Source organism: Mustela lutreola, chromosome 1 (genome assembly GCF_030435805.1).
Source record: "Mustela lutreola isolate mMusLut2 chromosome 1, mMusLut2.pri, whole genome shotgun sequence".
NCBI classification, from domain to species: Eukaryota; Metazoa; Chordata; class Mammalia; order Carnivora; family Mustelidae; genus Mustela; species Mustela lutreola.
Window position 1 is genome coordinate 235,042,085 of NC_081290.1, and position 14,439 is coordinate 235,056,523.

The 14,439-nt window shown below is 37.9% G+C and overlaps 1 protein-coding gene and 1 pseudogene across 1 annotated transcript; one reads left to right on the forward strand and one right to left on the reverse strand.

The window, feature by feature from the left end:
- Positions 1-3,699: 3,699 nt before the first annotated feature.
- Positions 3,700-4,310, reverse strand: LOC131835966 (olfactory receptor 52A5-like; annotated as a pseudogene).
- A 4,471-nt stretch (positions 4,311-8,781) lies between these two features.
- LOC131821237 (olfactory receptor 51V1-like) lies at positions 8,782-9,723 on the forward strand. The gene has a single exon (XM_059157176.1). It carries the CDS (start codon positions 8,782-8,784, stop codon positions 9,721-9,723), a length of 942 nt encoding a protein of 313 aa, XP_059013159.1.
- Positions 9,724-14,439: the final 4,716 nt, after the last annotated feature.

A 14,439-nucleotide genomic window follows, 5' to 3' on the forward strand; every position in this document is an offset into this window, starting at 1 on the left:
GCAGGCTCCCTGCTGGCAGAGAGCCCAATGCAGGGCTTGGTCCCAGAACCCTGAGATCATGACCTGATCTGAAGGCAGAGGCTCAACCCTTTGAGCCACCCAGGAGCCCCAAGAATAATGCTGTTTGAATGCAAAAATTCTCACCAAAATACTTGCCAATAGGATCCAGCATATTAAAAGGATTATTCACCACGACGAAGTGGGATTTATTCCAGGGCTATCAGGTTGGTTCAACATCTGCAAATCAATCAATGTGATACATTATATTATTAATAGAAAGAACAAGAACCACATGATACTCTCAACAGATGCTGAAAAAGCATTTGACAAAGTACAGCATCCCTTCCTGGTCAAAACTCTGCGAAGTGTAGGGTTAAGGGTCCATACTTCAATATCATCAAAGGCATCTATGAAAAGCCCACCGCAAATATCATTCTCAATGGAGAAAAACTGAAAGCTTTTCCACTAACGTCAGGAACACAAAAGGGATGTCCTTTATCACCACTGCTATTCAATATAGTACTACAAGTCCTAGCCTCAGCAATCAGACAACAAAAAGAAAGTAAAAGCATCCAAATTGGCAAAGAAGAAGTCAAACTATCACTCTTCACAGATGATATGATACTATATGTGGAAAACCCAAAAGACTCCACTCCAAATCTGCTAGAACTTGTACAGGAATTCAGTAAAGTGCCAGGATATAAAATCAATGCACAGATATCAGTTGCATTTCTTTACACTAACAACAAGACAAAAGAAAGAGAAATTAAGGAGTCAATTCCATTTACAATTGCACCCAAAACCATAAAATTCCTAGGAATAAACCTAACCCAAGAGGCAAAGAATCTATACTCAGAAAACTATTAAAGTACTCATGAAAGAAATTGAGGAAAACACAAAGAAATAGAAAAATGTTCCAAGTTCCTGGATTGGAAGAACAAATATTGTGAACATGTTTATGCTACCTAAAGCAATCTACACATGTAATGCAATTCCTATCAAAGTCCCATCCATTTTTTCAAAGAAATGGAACAAATAATCCTACAATTTATATGGAACCAGAAAGACCTCGAATAGCCAGAGGAATATTGAAAAAGAAAGCTAAAGTTGGTGGCATCACAATTCCAGACTTCAAGTTCTATTACAAAGCTGTCATCATCAAGACAGTATGGTACTGGCACAAAAACAGATACATAAATCAATGGAACAGAATAGAGAGCCCAGAAATAGACCCTCAACTCAATGGTCAACTAATCTTCGACAAAGCAGGAAGGAATGTCCATTGGAAAAAAGACAGCCTCTTTAACAAATGGTGCTGGGGAAATTGGACAGCCACATGCAGAAAAATGAAACTGGACCATTTCCTTACACGACACATGGAAATAGACTCCAAATGGATGAAGGACCTCAATGTGAGAAAGGAATCCATTGAAATTCTTGAGGAGAACACAGGCAGCAACCTCTTCGACCTCATTCACACCAACTTCTTCCTGGGAACATCTCCAAAGGCAAGGGAAGCAAGGGCAAAAATGAAGTATTGGGATTTCATCAAAATCAAAATCTTTTGCACAGCTAAGGAAACAGTTAACAAAATCGAAAGACAACTGACAGAATGGGAGAAGATATTTGCAAATGACATATCAGATAAAGGGCTAGTATCTAAAATCTATAAAGAACTTATCTAAACACCCAAAGAACAAATAATCTAATCAAGAAATGGGCAGAGGACATGAACAGACATTTCTGCAAAGAAGACATCCAGATGGCTAACAGACACAGGAAAAAGTGTTCCACATCTCTCGGCATCAGGGAAATACAAATCAAAACCACAATGAGATCCCACCTCACACCAGTCAGAATGGCTAAAATCAACAAGTCAGGAAATGACAGATGCTGGTGAGATGCAGAGAAATGGGAACCCTCCTACACTATTGGTGGGAATGCAAGCTGGAAAACAGCATGGAGGTTCCTCAAAAAGTTGAAAATAGAGCTACCCTAGGACCCTGAAATTGCACTACTGGGTATTTACCCTAAAGATACAAACGTAGTGATCTGAAGGGGCACATGCACCCGAGTGTTTATAGCAGAAATGTCCACAATAGCCAAACTATGGAAAGAACCTAATGTCCATCAACAGATGAATGGATAAAGAATAGCCAAACTATGGAAAGAACCTAATGTCCGTCAACAGATGAATGGATAAAGAAGAAGTGGTATATATATACAATGGAATATTATGCAGCCATCAAAAGGAATGAAATCTTGCCATTTGCAACAATGTGGATAGAACTAGAGGGTATTATGCTTAGCGAAATAAATCAATCAGAGAAAGACAACTATCACATGATCTCCCTGATATGAGGAAGTGGAGATGTAACACGGGGGGTTAGGGGGTAGGAAAAGAATAAATGAAACAAGATGGGATCTGGAGGGAGACAAAACATAAGTAACTCTTAATCTCACAAAACAAACTTGAGGGTTGCCAGTGGGGAATGGGGCAGGGAGAAGGTGGTGGGGTTATGGACATTGGGAAGGGTATGTGCTATGGTGAGTGCTGTGAAGTGTGTAAACCTGGTGATTCACAGACCTGTGCCCTTGGGGCTAATAATACATTACATGTTAAAAAAAAATAATGCTGTTTAAAATAACTCTAGAACTTACCTTCACATTCCTTAAAAAGCAGCAATAACAACAACAACAACAAACAAATACCAGAGCTTTTCTCAAATTGCTCTTTATATAAATGAAAAAATTAAATGAACCCTGAAGAAGAATAAAAAGATTAGGGTGGCCTTAGTGCCAGATTGGTGGAGCAAATATATTTTTAGGTTAAGAGAAGGAGCAATTTGATTAAACATAAATTAATAGAGAGGATTTGAGAAAAAGGAGATATTTATAGATCTTTATATCAGACATAGTTCCAACTATATTTAACAAAGATATATTCATGGGATGAATTTTTTTTAATTTTTCAATTTATTTATTTTCAGAAAAACAGTATTCATTATTTTTTCACCACACCCAGTGCTCCATGCAATCCGTGCCCTCTATAATACCCACCACCTGGTACCCCAACCTCCCACCCCCCCCGCCACTTCAAATGCCTCAGCTTGTTTTTCAGAGTCCATAGTCTTTCATGATTCACCTCCCCTTCCAATTTACCCCAACTCCCTTCTCCTCTCTAACACCCCTTGTCCTCCATGATATTTGTTATGCTCAAGGGATGAATTTTTAAGGGAAAAGTAAACAGTAGGAAGATTTTAAAATAGCTGGAGAAAAAATGTAGTTGGACTTGTATATTATATACAGGAGGTTAATCATAGTGCTCTAAGTATAAAACAATCAGTGTTAAGTATTACGTTCTACTACAATCTGCAAAAGGACCTTGAATTTGTCTGTTCTGCTCCAAACAGCATCAGGTGCTAAGGAAGTCATGTATTCTGGCTTTTCTTATAGCCTGCATTTAGTATTTCAGTGTCTTATCTGTTCTTCTATTTCCTCAATTTCTAATAACTGCCTTCTGACATAAGCTCAATATCGTGTGGGATTATTTAAAATAATTATTCATTCATTCATTCAATCATTCATTCTTCATTCATAATGCATGACAATATTCCAAACTGTTAGCTGGATTTTCACAACACATAGGACCAAAAGATGAGCCATGAAATCTGTAAGAGGAAGTATTTCCAACAAATATCAGCCCTGGCTTTTAGAATGAAACATTTTTACTACCTTATCCCAGATGTGTTTTGTTTTCACCCCATACACAAGTGGTTTGAGGAAAGGTGGAACCAGTAGATAAAGGTTGGATAAGGTAATATGTATATGTGATGGAATATATGATTCAGACCTGTGGGTGAAAAAGGTAAAAAAAATAAAATAAAATAAAATAATTAAAAAGCCAGGAGATAGAACTGGAAGAAGACACATATGTGGGGAACACAGGTACTCAATGCCTTCAGACGTGCCTCTTTCTGCGGCAGGTGGAAGACAGTGATAAATATTTGTACATAGGAGAGGCTGATCAAAATGTAGTCCAGGCCACCAACAATAAAGGCTCCAAGGAGACCATAGACTTTGTTGATGGAAACATCTTCTGTGGCAAGCTTCACCAGGGCCATGTGTTTACAGTAAGTGTAGGATATTAACTTGGTTCTGAAAATTTCAGATGACGCTATGAGCAATAGGCATGGGATGACCAGAATGGCAGGCCACAGTGTCACTTCAACTGCAATGTGCATGACTAGTTGTCAGGTGAATATGGTAGCATGTCTCAGAGGATAATATTTTATCAAGAATTTTTTCATCTATATTCATCAGGATTATTGGTCTGTAGTTTCTTTTCTTATAGTGTCTTTTTTTTTTAAGATTTTTATTTATTTATTTGACAGACAGAGATCATAAGTAGGCAGAGAGGCAGGCAGAGAGAGAGAGAGAGGAGGAAGCAGGCTCCCCGCCAAGCAGAGAGCCCGATGCGGGGCTCGATCCCAGGACCCTGGGATCATGACCTGAGCTGAAGGCAGAGGCTTTAACCCATGAGCCACCCAGGCGCCCTCCTATAGTGTCTTAATCTAGGTTTGATATTAGGGTTATGTTGGCCTTGTAAAATGAGTTTGGAGGTGTTCCTTCCTCTTCAAGCTTTTGAAAGAGTTTGAGAGGGTTGGCATTAATTCTTTTTTAAATATTTAGTAGAGTTCACCATGATATCTGATCCTGGGCTTTTCTGTGTGCAATGATGGATTACTGATTCAACCTCCTTACTCATCATTGGTCTGTTCAAATTTTCTATTTCCTCCTGATTCAATCTTTGTAAGTTTTATGTTTTAGTGAATCTATCCTTTTCTTCTAGGTTATCCAGCTTGTTGGTCTATAATAATCTGTAGAAAACTCTCATGATTTTTTTGTTTCTGTGGTATCAGTAGTAATGTCTCATCTCTCATCTCTGATTTCATTCACGTGAGACTCCTCTCATGTTCTTCATAGTCTAGCTAAAAGTTTGTAAATTCTGTTTATCTTTTACAAAAACAGCTTAGTTTCATTGGTCATTTCTGCATTCTTCACCTCCATTTCAGTTATTTCTGTTATGATCTTTGCTCTTTCTTTTTTTTTTTTTTCTTTCTTTTTCCCTTTGTCACTCGGGCTTACTTTGTTCTGTTTCTAGTCTCTTGAGGTGATAAGTGAAATTGTTTATTAGAAATATTAGTTTCTTAATGTTGACTTTTATGGCTATAGAATTCCCTCTTAGAAGTGATTTTGATTAATTGCATAGGTTTTAACTATAGCATGTTTTACTTACTACCAAATATGAAGTCTATTTGAGTCTTATTCCAAAACTTTTAAATATGTAAGGAAGAAACCCTCTCTATTCAGTGTTTAAACTGTACTTTGCTTTGCCCCTGTGGATCTCTTTTTTCTCACAGGTTATATATTATTTCAAAATTTCCAGAAAACAGAAGAAATGAAGATGAAAGAAGGATGAAAAAAGTTAAGAATGATTTCTGAGTATATTGTTAACAAAACCTTTGTCATTTTTTCCTGAGAAAAAGATAACTTTTCTTCCCTTAATTTTTCTGAATTGTATTTGGACAGTATTTTGGTTCTACATGGGAGCTCAGTTCTAATATCTTCAACATCTTTCCTATATTTCTGAAATGAGTGTGGGGACATGAGTCTTGTGTAGTTAATATGAATCACAGTTTCTGCATTGCTAATATTGTTAGTATAAGTAAACAATGTGATTTGTGGCACATATTCCTGTGGATTTCATTTACCTTTTAAATCTTGGTTTCTGGAAATTAAAAAAAGGTTTTACTTAAATGAATCCAGTATGTTTAAGTATTTATACCAGAGGGAAGTTCAAATATTTATTCCACAACATTAAAGGAAATCAAAGTCTCTCCATAATGAGTTTCTGTAGTATAGTGTTCTTAGAGGTTTTTTTTTTTAATATATTTTTTTTATTTTTTATAAACATATATTTTTATTTTCAATGGGTTAAAAAAAAACTCTAATGTTGAAAATTAGAGTTTTTTTTAACCCATTGAAAATGATCAGGATGGGGCACCTGGGTGGCTCAGTGGGGTAAAGCCTCTGCCTTATGCTCAGGTCGTGATCCCAGGGTCCTGGGATCCAGCCCCACATTGGGCTCTCTGCTCAGCAGGGGCCCTGCCTCTCTTCTCTCTGTGCCTGCCTCTCTGCCTACTTGAGATTTCTGTCAAATTAATAAATAAACTTAAAAAAAGAAAAAGAAAAAAAATGATCATGTTGGATGACTTGAACGTTTTCAACAATGACTATTTTGAAGTTGTTTTCTAAGGCAGAAAGATTATGCAGTTAGGTCCAAAGACTCACATTTAAGTAATTAGAACAATATTAAATGCCATAGCTATGAGATCTTCAGAAAGTTTCCAGTACATATCTCTAACCACGTGTCATATCATAGCAGTCCAAGATGAGCCACTTATGTAGTTTTAAATATTCTAAGTAAAACTGAGTGGGTAAAACCCAAGTTAAGTTTTATTCAGCCTACTATATCTAATTATTATGTCAATATGTAGTCAATATAAATATTTTTGAAGAGACATTTTAAACCATTCTTTCCCAACTAAGTCTTTCATCTAGTCTGTAATTTGTACTTACATAACATCTCAATTTGGCTTGCCACATTCCAAGTACAAAATAGGCTCTGGTGACTCATGGATAACATATTAAAGAATGTCATTCTTTTTTTTTTTTTTAATTTATTATATTTTTTATTTTAATTTTTTAAAAATTTTATTTTATTTTTTCAGTGTTTCAAGATTCATTGTTTATGCACCACACCCAGTTCTCTATGCAACACATGCCTTCCTTAACACCCACCACCAGGCTCTGACATCCCGTCCCCATCAGTTTGTTTCTCAGAGTCCACAGTCTCTCATGGTTTGTCTCCCCCTCAAATTTTCCCCAACTTACTTCTTCTCTCCTTCATCTAATGTCCTCCATATTATTCCTTATGCTCCACAAGTAAGTGAAACCATATGATAATTGACTCTCTCTGCTTTACTTATTTCACTCAGTGTAATCTCCTCCAGGCACGTCCATGTTGATACAAAAGTTGGGTGTGCATTTTTTCTGATGGAGGCATAATACTCCATTGTACGTATGGACTGTATCTTCTTTATCCATATTTGGGTTTTTATTTAATTCCAGTTAGTTAACAGATAGTGTAATATTAGGTTCAGGTTCACCACACAACAATTTGATACATCTATAAAATACCTGGTGCTCTCTAAAAGTGCCCTCCACAATCTCCATCACCTATTTTCCCCCCATTCTCCACCATCTCTCCTCTGGTAATGAGGAGTATATATATATCTCTCTCTTTCTTTTTTAATTTTAATTTTTTCAGCATAAAAGTATTCCTTGTTTTTGCACCACACCCAGTGCTCCATGCAATCCGTGCCCTCTCTAATACCCACCACCTGGTTCCCCCAACCTCCCACCCCTTGCCCCTTCAAAACCCTCAGATTGTTTTTCAGAGTCCATAGTCTTTCATGGTTCACCTCCCCTTCCAATTTCCCCCAACTACCTTCTCCTCTCTAACTTCCCTTGTCCTCCATGTTATTTCTTATGCTCCACAAATAAGTGAAACTATATGATAATTGACTCTCTCTGCTTGACTTATTTCACTCAGTATAATCTCTTCCAGTCCCATCCATGTTGCTACAAAAGTTGGATATTCATCCTTTCTGATGGAGGCATAATACTCCATAGTGTACATGGACCACATTTGCCTTATCCATTCGTCCATTGAAGGGCATCTTGGTTCTTTCCACAGTTTGGCGACCGTGGCCATTGCTACTATAAACATTGGGGTATGAATTGTAATTGCAAACTGGCACTTGTGAGAATATTCAGAATTTAGTGGAGTGGAGAGTCTGCCCTGCAAACACTGCCTCGGGGTTTGCCTACATTCCCCCAAAGGAACACAACCCTGTAATCACTCACTCTCAGCCCCTCCTGGGGTTCAGGCTTTACTCTAGTGATTCCCAGACCTGCATAAAATTTGCTTCTCCTAGAATGTCTGTGCCATCGGGACAAAAGGAGGAAGAATAAGGTCCATTTTCAAAATTGGTGAGACCATCTCTACTGTGAGTGACGGTTTTTCTTTATTAAAGCAATGAAAACGACATGTGAGAATGGTCAACATGACTGAGAAATGAATTCTCCAAGTGACTGTCTTATGTAACAAGCAGAGGTTAATCTTACAGCCCATGGCAGTGATTTGCAATTTATTTAATTCACCATATTTGAAATGCAAAAACTCAAATGTGTTTTCATTTTCTACTTGGTATACTTAAACTTCATTATTATACCTTCACAAGCCAGAAATCATTTTTTTCTCTGTTATTGGTAGTATAAAACCTTGAAGTAGAAAGTGACAGTGAGGTTGTGCATATGGACATGGCTTCCTCTGATGGGGCCAATGACCTAATGACAAGGAGGTTTCACATGTAGGCATAACGTAGTTTGTTTCAGATCAAATGCAGTTTCGGTAAATATACAAGAATTAGTCTTATATATAATGAGTTGTGCCAAATCCAGTCATTTCTTCTATGGCTTTTATCTCAACGTTTATATTAAGAGGTGGAAGACACTTAGGATTCCTAATAGGCTGTTAAATAAATATATAAAAATATATACTATATATATTTATATATGTGTGTGTGTGTGCGTGTGTATATATATAAATATATATATTTTTTTTTTCTGAGAGGTTTCTGTTTTTATAGATTTATGTCTGTTCAAGCTGGTTCCAAAGTCAGTAACTCCACCTTTCTCCTTACGGGATTCCCTGGCCTGGAATGGGAATACCCTTGGCTCTCCATCCCTTTCTCCTGTATCTATACTATGGTACTCTCAGGGAACTGCCTGGTGCTGCACGTGATTCGGACAGAGCCGAGCCTGCATCAGCCCATGTTCTACTTCCTGGCCATGCTGGCCCTCACTGACCTATGCATGGGGCTGTCCACAGTACACACAGTCCTGGGCATCCTGTGGGGGCTCAGCCAGGAAATTTCTCTGGATGCATGCATTGCTCAAGCCTTCTTTGTTCATGGTCTATCATGCATGGAGTCTGGAGTCCTACTGGCTATGGCCTTTGATCGCTTCACTGCAATCTCCAATCCTCTGAGATATACATCCATTCTCACCAATACAAGAATCATCAGCATTGGTGTGGCCATTTTAGGGAGGAGTTTCCTGTTCATCACTGCTCCCATTGTCCGCCTAAAGTTCTTTGATTACTGCCGCCCCCACATCCTCTCCCACTCTTTCTGCCTGCACCAGGACCTACTTCGGCTCGCCTGCTCTGACATCCGCTTCAACAGCTTCTATGCCTTGGCTCTGGTGATCTGCACACTGTTTTTGGATGCAGTGCTCATTCTGGTCTCCTACATCTTGATCCTGCACTCAGTATTGACTATTGCATCCCGGGAGGAGCGATTCAAGTCCTTGCAGACCTGTGTCTCCCACATCTGTGCAGTTCTAGTTTTCTATATCCCAATCATTGGTCTGACTATGGTGCACCGTTTTGGAAAGCACCTCTCTCCTGTGGTCCACGTCCTCATGGGCAACATCTATATCCTTTTCCCACCCTTGATGAACCCCATCATCTACAGTGTCAAAACCCAACAAATACGTATTAGGATCCAGAGATGGTTCACTAAACCAAACTGAGTACTGGAGGTTAATGTGTTCTAAGGAAAGGAAGGGAGTGTTTGCAATAGGAATGACATATTATAACATGTGGCAGAAATAATACATTTATATGGAATATTTAACAGATTAAAAGCATACTTTAGAAAATAGTCATTTTCTAACTTAGTTTTCACCAAAGCTAGAGAAATATGCAGAGGATATGTTACTGATCTCATTCCCAAATTTTAAAATTCAGTATGATGTTAATTACTACAGTGAGTTATATTCCGTAGTGTGTCAATGAGCACTTGCCTGGGTAATTCCCAAGTTTACAGTACCATTCATGCTTCTTGACTTCTAATTCAGAGTGTGATTTTATTTTCTCATGTAACTGGTATATTTGTACATTTACTATGTATGAAATGAATAGCCTTTACATATTATTATCAGTTACTGCAAGTTGACTCTGTTAAGGTTGTTGAGAGGAAAATTTTACTCTATCCTTCAAGGTTCTCTTAAACTGGTCTAAAAATTAAATTGGCATGAGACAGATTAACAGGAAAAAAACAATATTTAACCCCATGCACGTAGAGGCCCAGTAGTGAATTTCATACCCTAAGAAATGACCAACGCATGAAGTGGGGGTTTTTTTCTTTGTTTTGTTTTGGGTATTTTTTTGTGTGTTAAGATGTTATTTATTTGAGAGAAAGAAAGAGAGCAGGAGGAGAAGGAGAGAGAATCTGAAGCAGACTCCATGCTGAGCACAGAACCCCAGCAGGGATCCCATGACTGAGAGATCATGACCTGAGCTGATACCAACAGTGGAACACTTAACCGAATGAGCCACTGAGGCTCCCCAGCATGAAGTGTTTGTTCATTTTAGACAAAGAATAATTTATCTTTGAGGAATGGATGGGACAAAGAAAATTTATGCTCAGGAACTTCAACTAGTAAGGAATTGTAATTTGGACTAGAATCCGGGCTGAGATAATGTGTTAGTAGTAGTTACAAGCTTTATTTATTTATTTATTCACTTATTTGACAGAGATCACAAGCAGGTAGACAGGAGGGCAGACAGAGAGGAGAAGGCAGGCTTCTGACTGAGCAGAGAGCCCAATGCCAGGCTCCATCCCAGGACCCTGAGATCACGACATGAGTTGAAAGCAGAGACTTTAACCCACTGAGCCACCCAGGAGCCCCTGTATTTATTTTATCTTTCTATTTTTTCACAAGGTTTATTCATATAGGCTGCTTTGGCCTTATATGCCCTACATTCCCTACCTCGGATGATAAGGATCTCTCATTACCTCTTGGTACAGACAGGGTACCTTTCCCAAGGGAGATGGACCTCCAGCTTTCTGGAGACAAAGAAGAGTCAGTATTCTTGTACTGGCTGTTTCTTAAATTACTTCAATTCATAATAATCCTTATTGTCATATGTTGGGGCTGCCTTCCTAGGGCCACCACAAAGTCACTCACACCTCACCTCTTCTGCCTGTAATTAAGCCAATGTGCCAGGAAAGCCCATTCTGACTCCCTAATAGAATACTGGATGGGTAGGGTAGATTATAGTTGAGTACAAAAGACTTGGTGAGCACTGACAGAATTGACTATCACATCTCTACATATGCTACCATGTGCCCTGAATCTGTATAGTTTACAGTGCTCATGAGAGCTGTCAGTTGATTTCAGTCTTAGTGTCAGCATATGTGAAATTTTAAAGACCGTTTCAGTAACCTCTTTATTTTTAAGGGAGGTTGCTAAGGCCCAGAGATAGAAGTAAAACATTGGTAGCTAGGTTGGGGATAGAATTGTGGTTTTGAGAATCCTTTCAATGTATATTTCACTCCTAAGTCTCATAGATAAAAATAGGAAATTCAATTTAATCATAAAAAGCAAATGTAGTTTTTTGGGTACTTGCTTTTGAAAAATATTGACCTCCCAAAATAAAAAATAAAACACATAGTAGCAAGCTCAAGATGTTTTTATTTCTTTAAATTTCGTCTCCTAATGACAGCTGTGTACTAGCCATGACTGGGCAGCAGAGGTACCAGCAGAGACAAAGTACAGTTAAGCCGCGGAGATGGGAGGAAGCAAATTGTTGCACATGTACCTTCAGGTAATGACGTTCCACCATCAATATCTGAATAAACAGGGAAAACTTCAATTTTGGAAATTATTGTTTGGCTTGTTAACTTTATTTGTTTTTAATATTTTATAAGAAAATTAGTGTGACTCTTTTTAGCTTTTATTTATTTATTTGAGTAAACAAGAGAGAATGTGAGAGTATGAGTTTACAGATTTGTACTTTATTTTAAATAAATTGTTACTAAATTGAAAGTAGCTATTAAGGCATTATATATGTGTATATGGATATATATCTACATATGCATATTTGTGTGCATATGTATATATGTGTGTGTGTATATATATATGTGTTTGTATATATATATACACACATGTAGTCGATCCTTATTGCTTATAGATTCTGTGTTTGTGAATTCGCCTACTGGTTAAAATGTATTTGAAACCTCATAAGCAATGATTCGGTGCTGTCACCATCAGTGGACATTTAAGTTTTTGCAGAGCACCAAAAACTTTCAGTTTCCTAGCACACCTGTTCCCAGCTGTGGTTGGACAAGGCAAAGCTCTGCCTTCTGGTTTATATCTAATAGGAGTAAATGAGTATCCCTTTCTGTGTCTATTTAACATTCTGTTCTTGTCATTTGTTGGTGGTGGTGGTGACGGGAACCATTGAAGATGGCCCCAAGCATGTTGTGGAAGTGCTGTCCAGGCTCATATACACAGGCTGTAGTCCATCTCACAGAGGAAATAAGCGTGTCAGATAAGCTGCCTTTAGATCCTAGCTTTGTTGTCCGTGAGTTCAATATTAATGCATCAAAAATGCTGTATATTCAGAAAAAGCATGAGGAGGTTTACCCATCTGTGTATGAGGCTGTGCCTCAAGTGCTAAGGTAGCATCGAGAGTATGTGATGAAACTATGTCAAAGCAGGGAAAGTGGCTAAATTTGTGAATCCATGAGGTAATGACAGATTAAATAAAATGTAGTGGATGGCACCATTGTAGGGTGAAATCCAAAGGAATCTATAGACACACGACCCAGGGCCAGGAAAATGGGAAATGCTGCTCAGCTAGTGTCTTACTACAATGAAATAGTGCATGAAATTCATTATTTGTAGGAAATACATATTGAAATGTGCCTTTAGACAGAAGCATACACGGATTATGTAAAACTGGTTATAGAAAATGTGATCAGAGTCTCAAAAGCAACAGCAACGAAATGCTGTGTTTCAGAGTTCATTAATGCTGTGTTTTCAGCAACTTAACAGAATAAAACTGCAGCAAATAACACAATAATCTGTATATGGAGAGGCTGGGTGGCTCAGATGGGTAAGCATCTGCCTTAGGCCCAGGTCATGATCTCAGGGTCCTGGGGTGGAGCCCTGCATTGGGCTTCCTGCTCAGCGCGAAGCCTGTTTGCTCCTTTCTCTGCCTGCCTCTGCCTACTTTTGATCTCTCTCACTGCCAAATAAAATCTTTTAAAAAATAAGTGTGGTATTTATATTTGTACTGCAATTCTATTTTTATTAATGCATAGAACAAAATTACTTAGAGCTATGAAAAGACGTAATTGGCCATAAACATTTATTACATCATGAATGTGTTTCCAAAACTCTTTATTGAGAGAAAAAGTTAACTGAATTATGGTACTTCTATAATATTCATTGTCATGGGCATATTGAAAGTGAAAAATCCCCAAAGCGGTATGTTACAAACTTTCCTATATTATTACAATAGTAGCTAAAAACTGTGCAGAAAAACATTTGTGAGATGATCTAGTAGTACTTAAAATAATTCTACATGTATTCAAGTATAAAAAAACCTGAATATCAGAGCACCTGGGTGGGTCATTGGGTTAAGCCTCTGCTTTCAGCTCAGGTCATGATCTCATGGTCCTGGGATTCAGCCTGGCATCAGGCTCATTGCTCAGAGGGAAACTGCTTCCCCCTCTCTCTCTGCCTACTGCTCTGCCTACTTGTGATTTCTCTCTCTGTCAAATAAATAAATATAATCTTTTTTAAAAAGCCCAAATATCATACTCATTAGGGAGAAGTATTTTATATTTAAACAGAAGGATTTTTCACAGGATATGGTATTATTTTAACTGACCCATGGAGTTTTCACATACATAGACATCACAGATTATTTCACATATATTTCAGACCATACATAAATTTTGTGATTGGCATAGTTTTCTAAGCATACCCAAAACTGTATTAAAAAGAGAAAAATGAGGAAAATTCAAATGCTTTGTGTATAAAATCCAAATTATAATTCAGCCCAAAAGGAGCAAGAAGGAGAAACTAGAGGCAAAAGCTTACCCGATGAACAAGAAAAGAAGAAATTAAAGGACCCTCAGAGTCCTTAGAATCTGAATTCCTACCTAAGATTCCAGCGAAGAGTATTTCTTTTTTTTTTTTAATATAGTTTTTTATTTTTTATAAAAATATATTTTTATCCCCAGGGGTACAGGTCTGTGAGTCACCAGGTTTACACACTTCACAGCACTCACCAAAACACATACCCTCCCCAATGTCCATAATACCACCCCCTTCTCCCAAACCCCCTCCCCCCAACAACTCTCAGTTTGTTTTGTGAGATTAAGAATCACTTATGGTTTGTCTCCCTCCCAATCCCATCTTCTTTCATTTATTCTTCTCGTACCCACTTAA

What these genes read in the sequence shown, in the direction of transcription:
- LOC131821237 (XM_059157176.1), top strand. Translation starts at nt 8,782, where the DNA reads ATGTCTGTTCAAGCTGGTTCCAAAGTCAGTAACTCCACCTTTCTCCTT.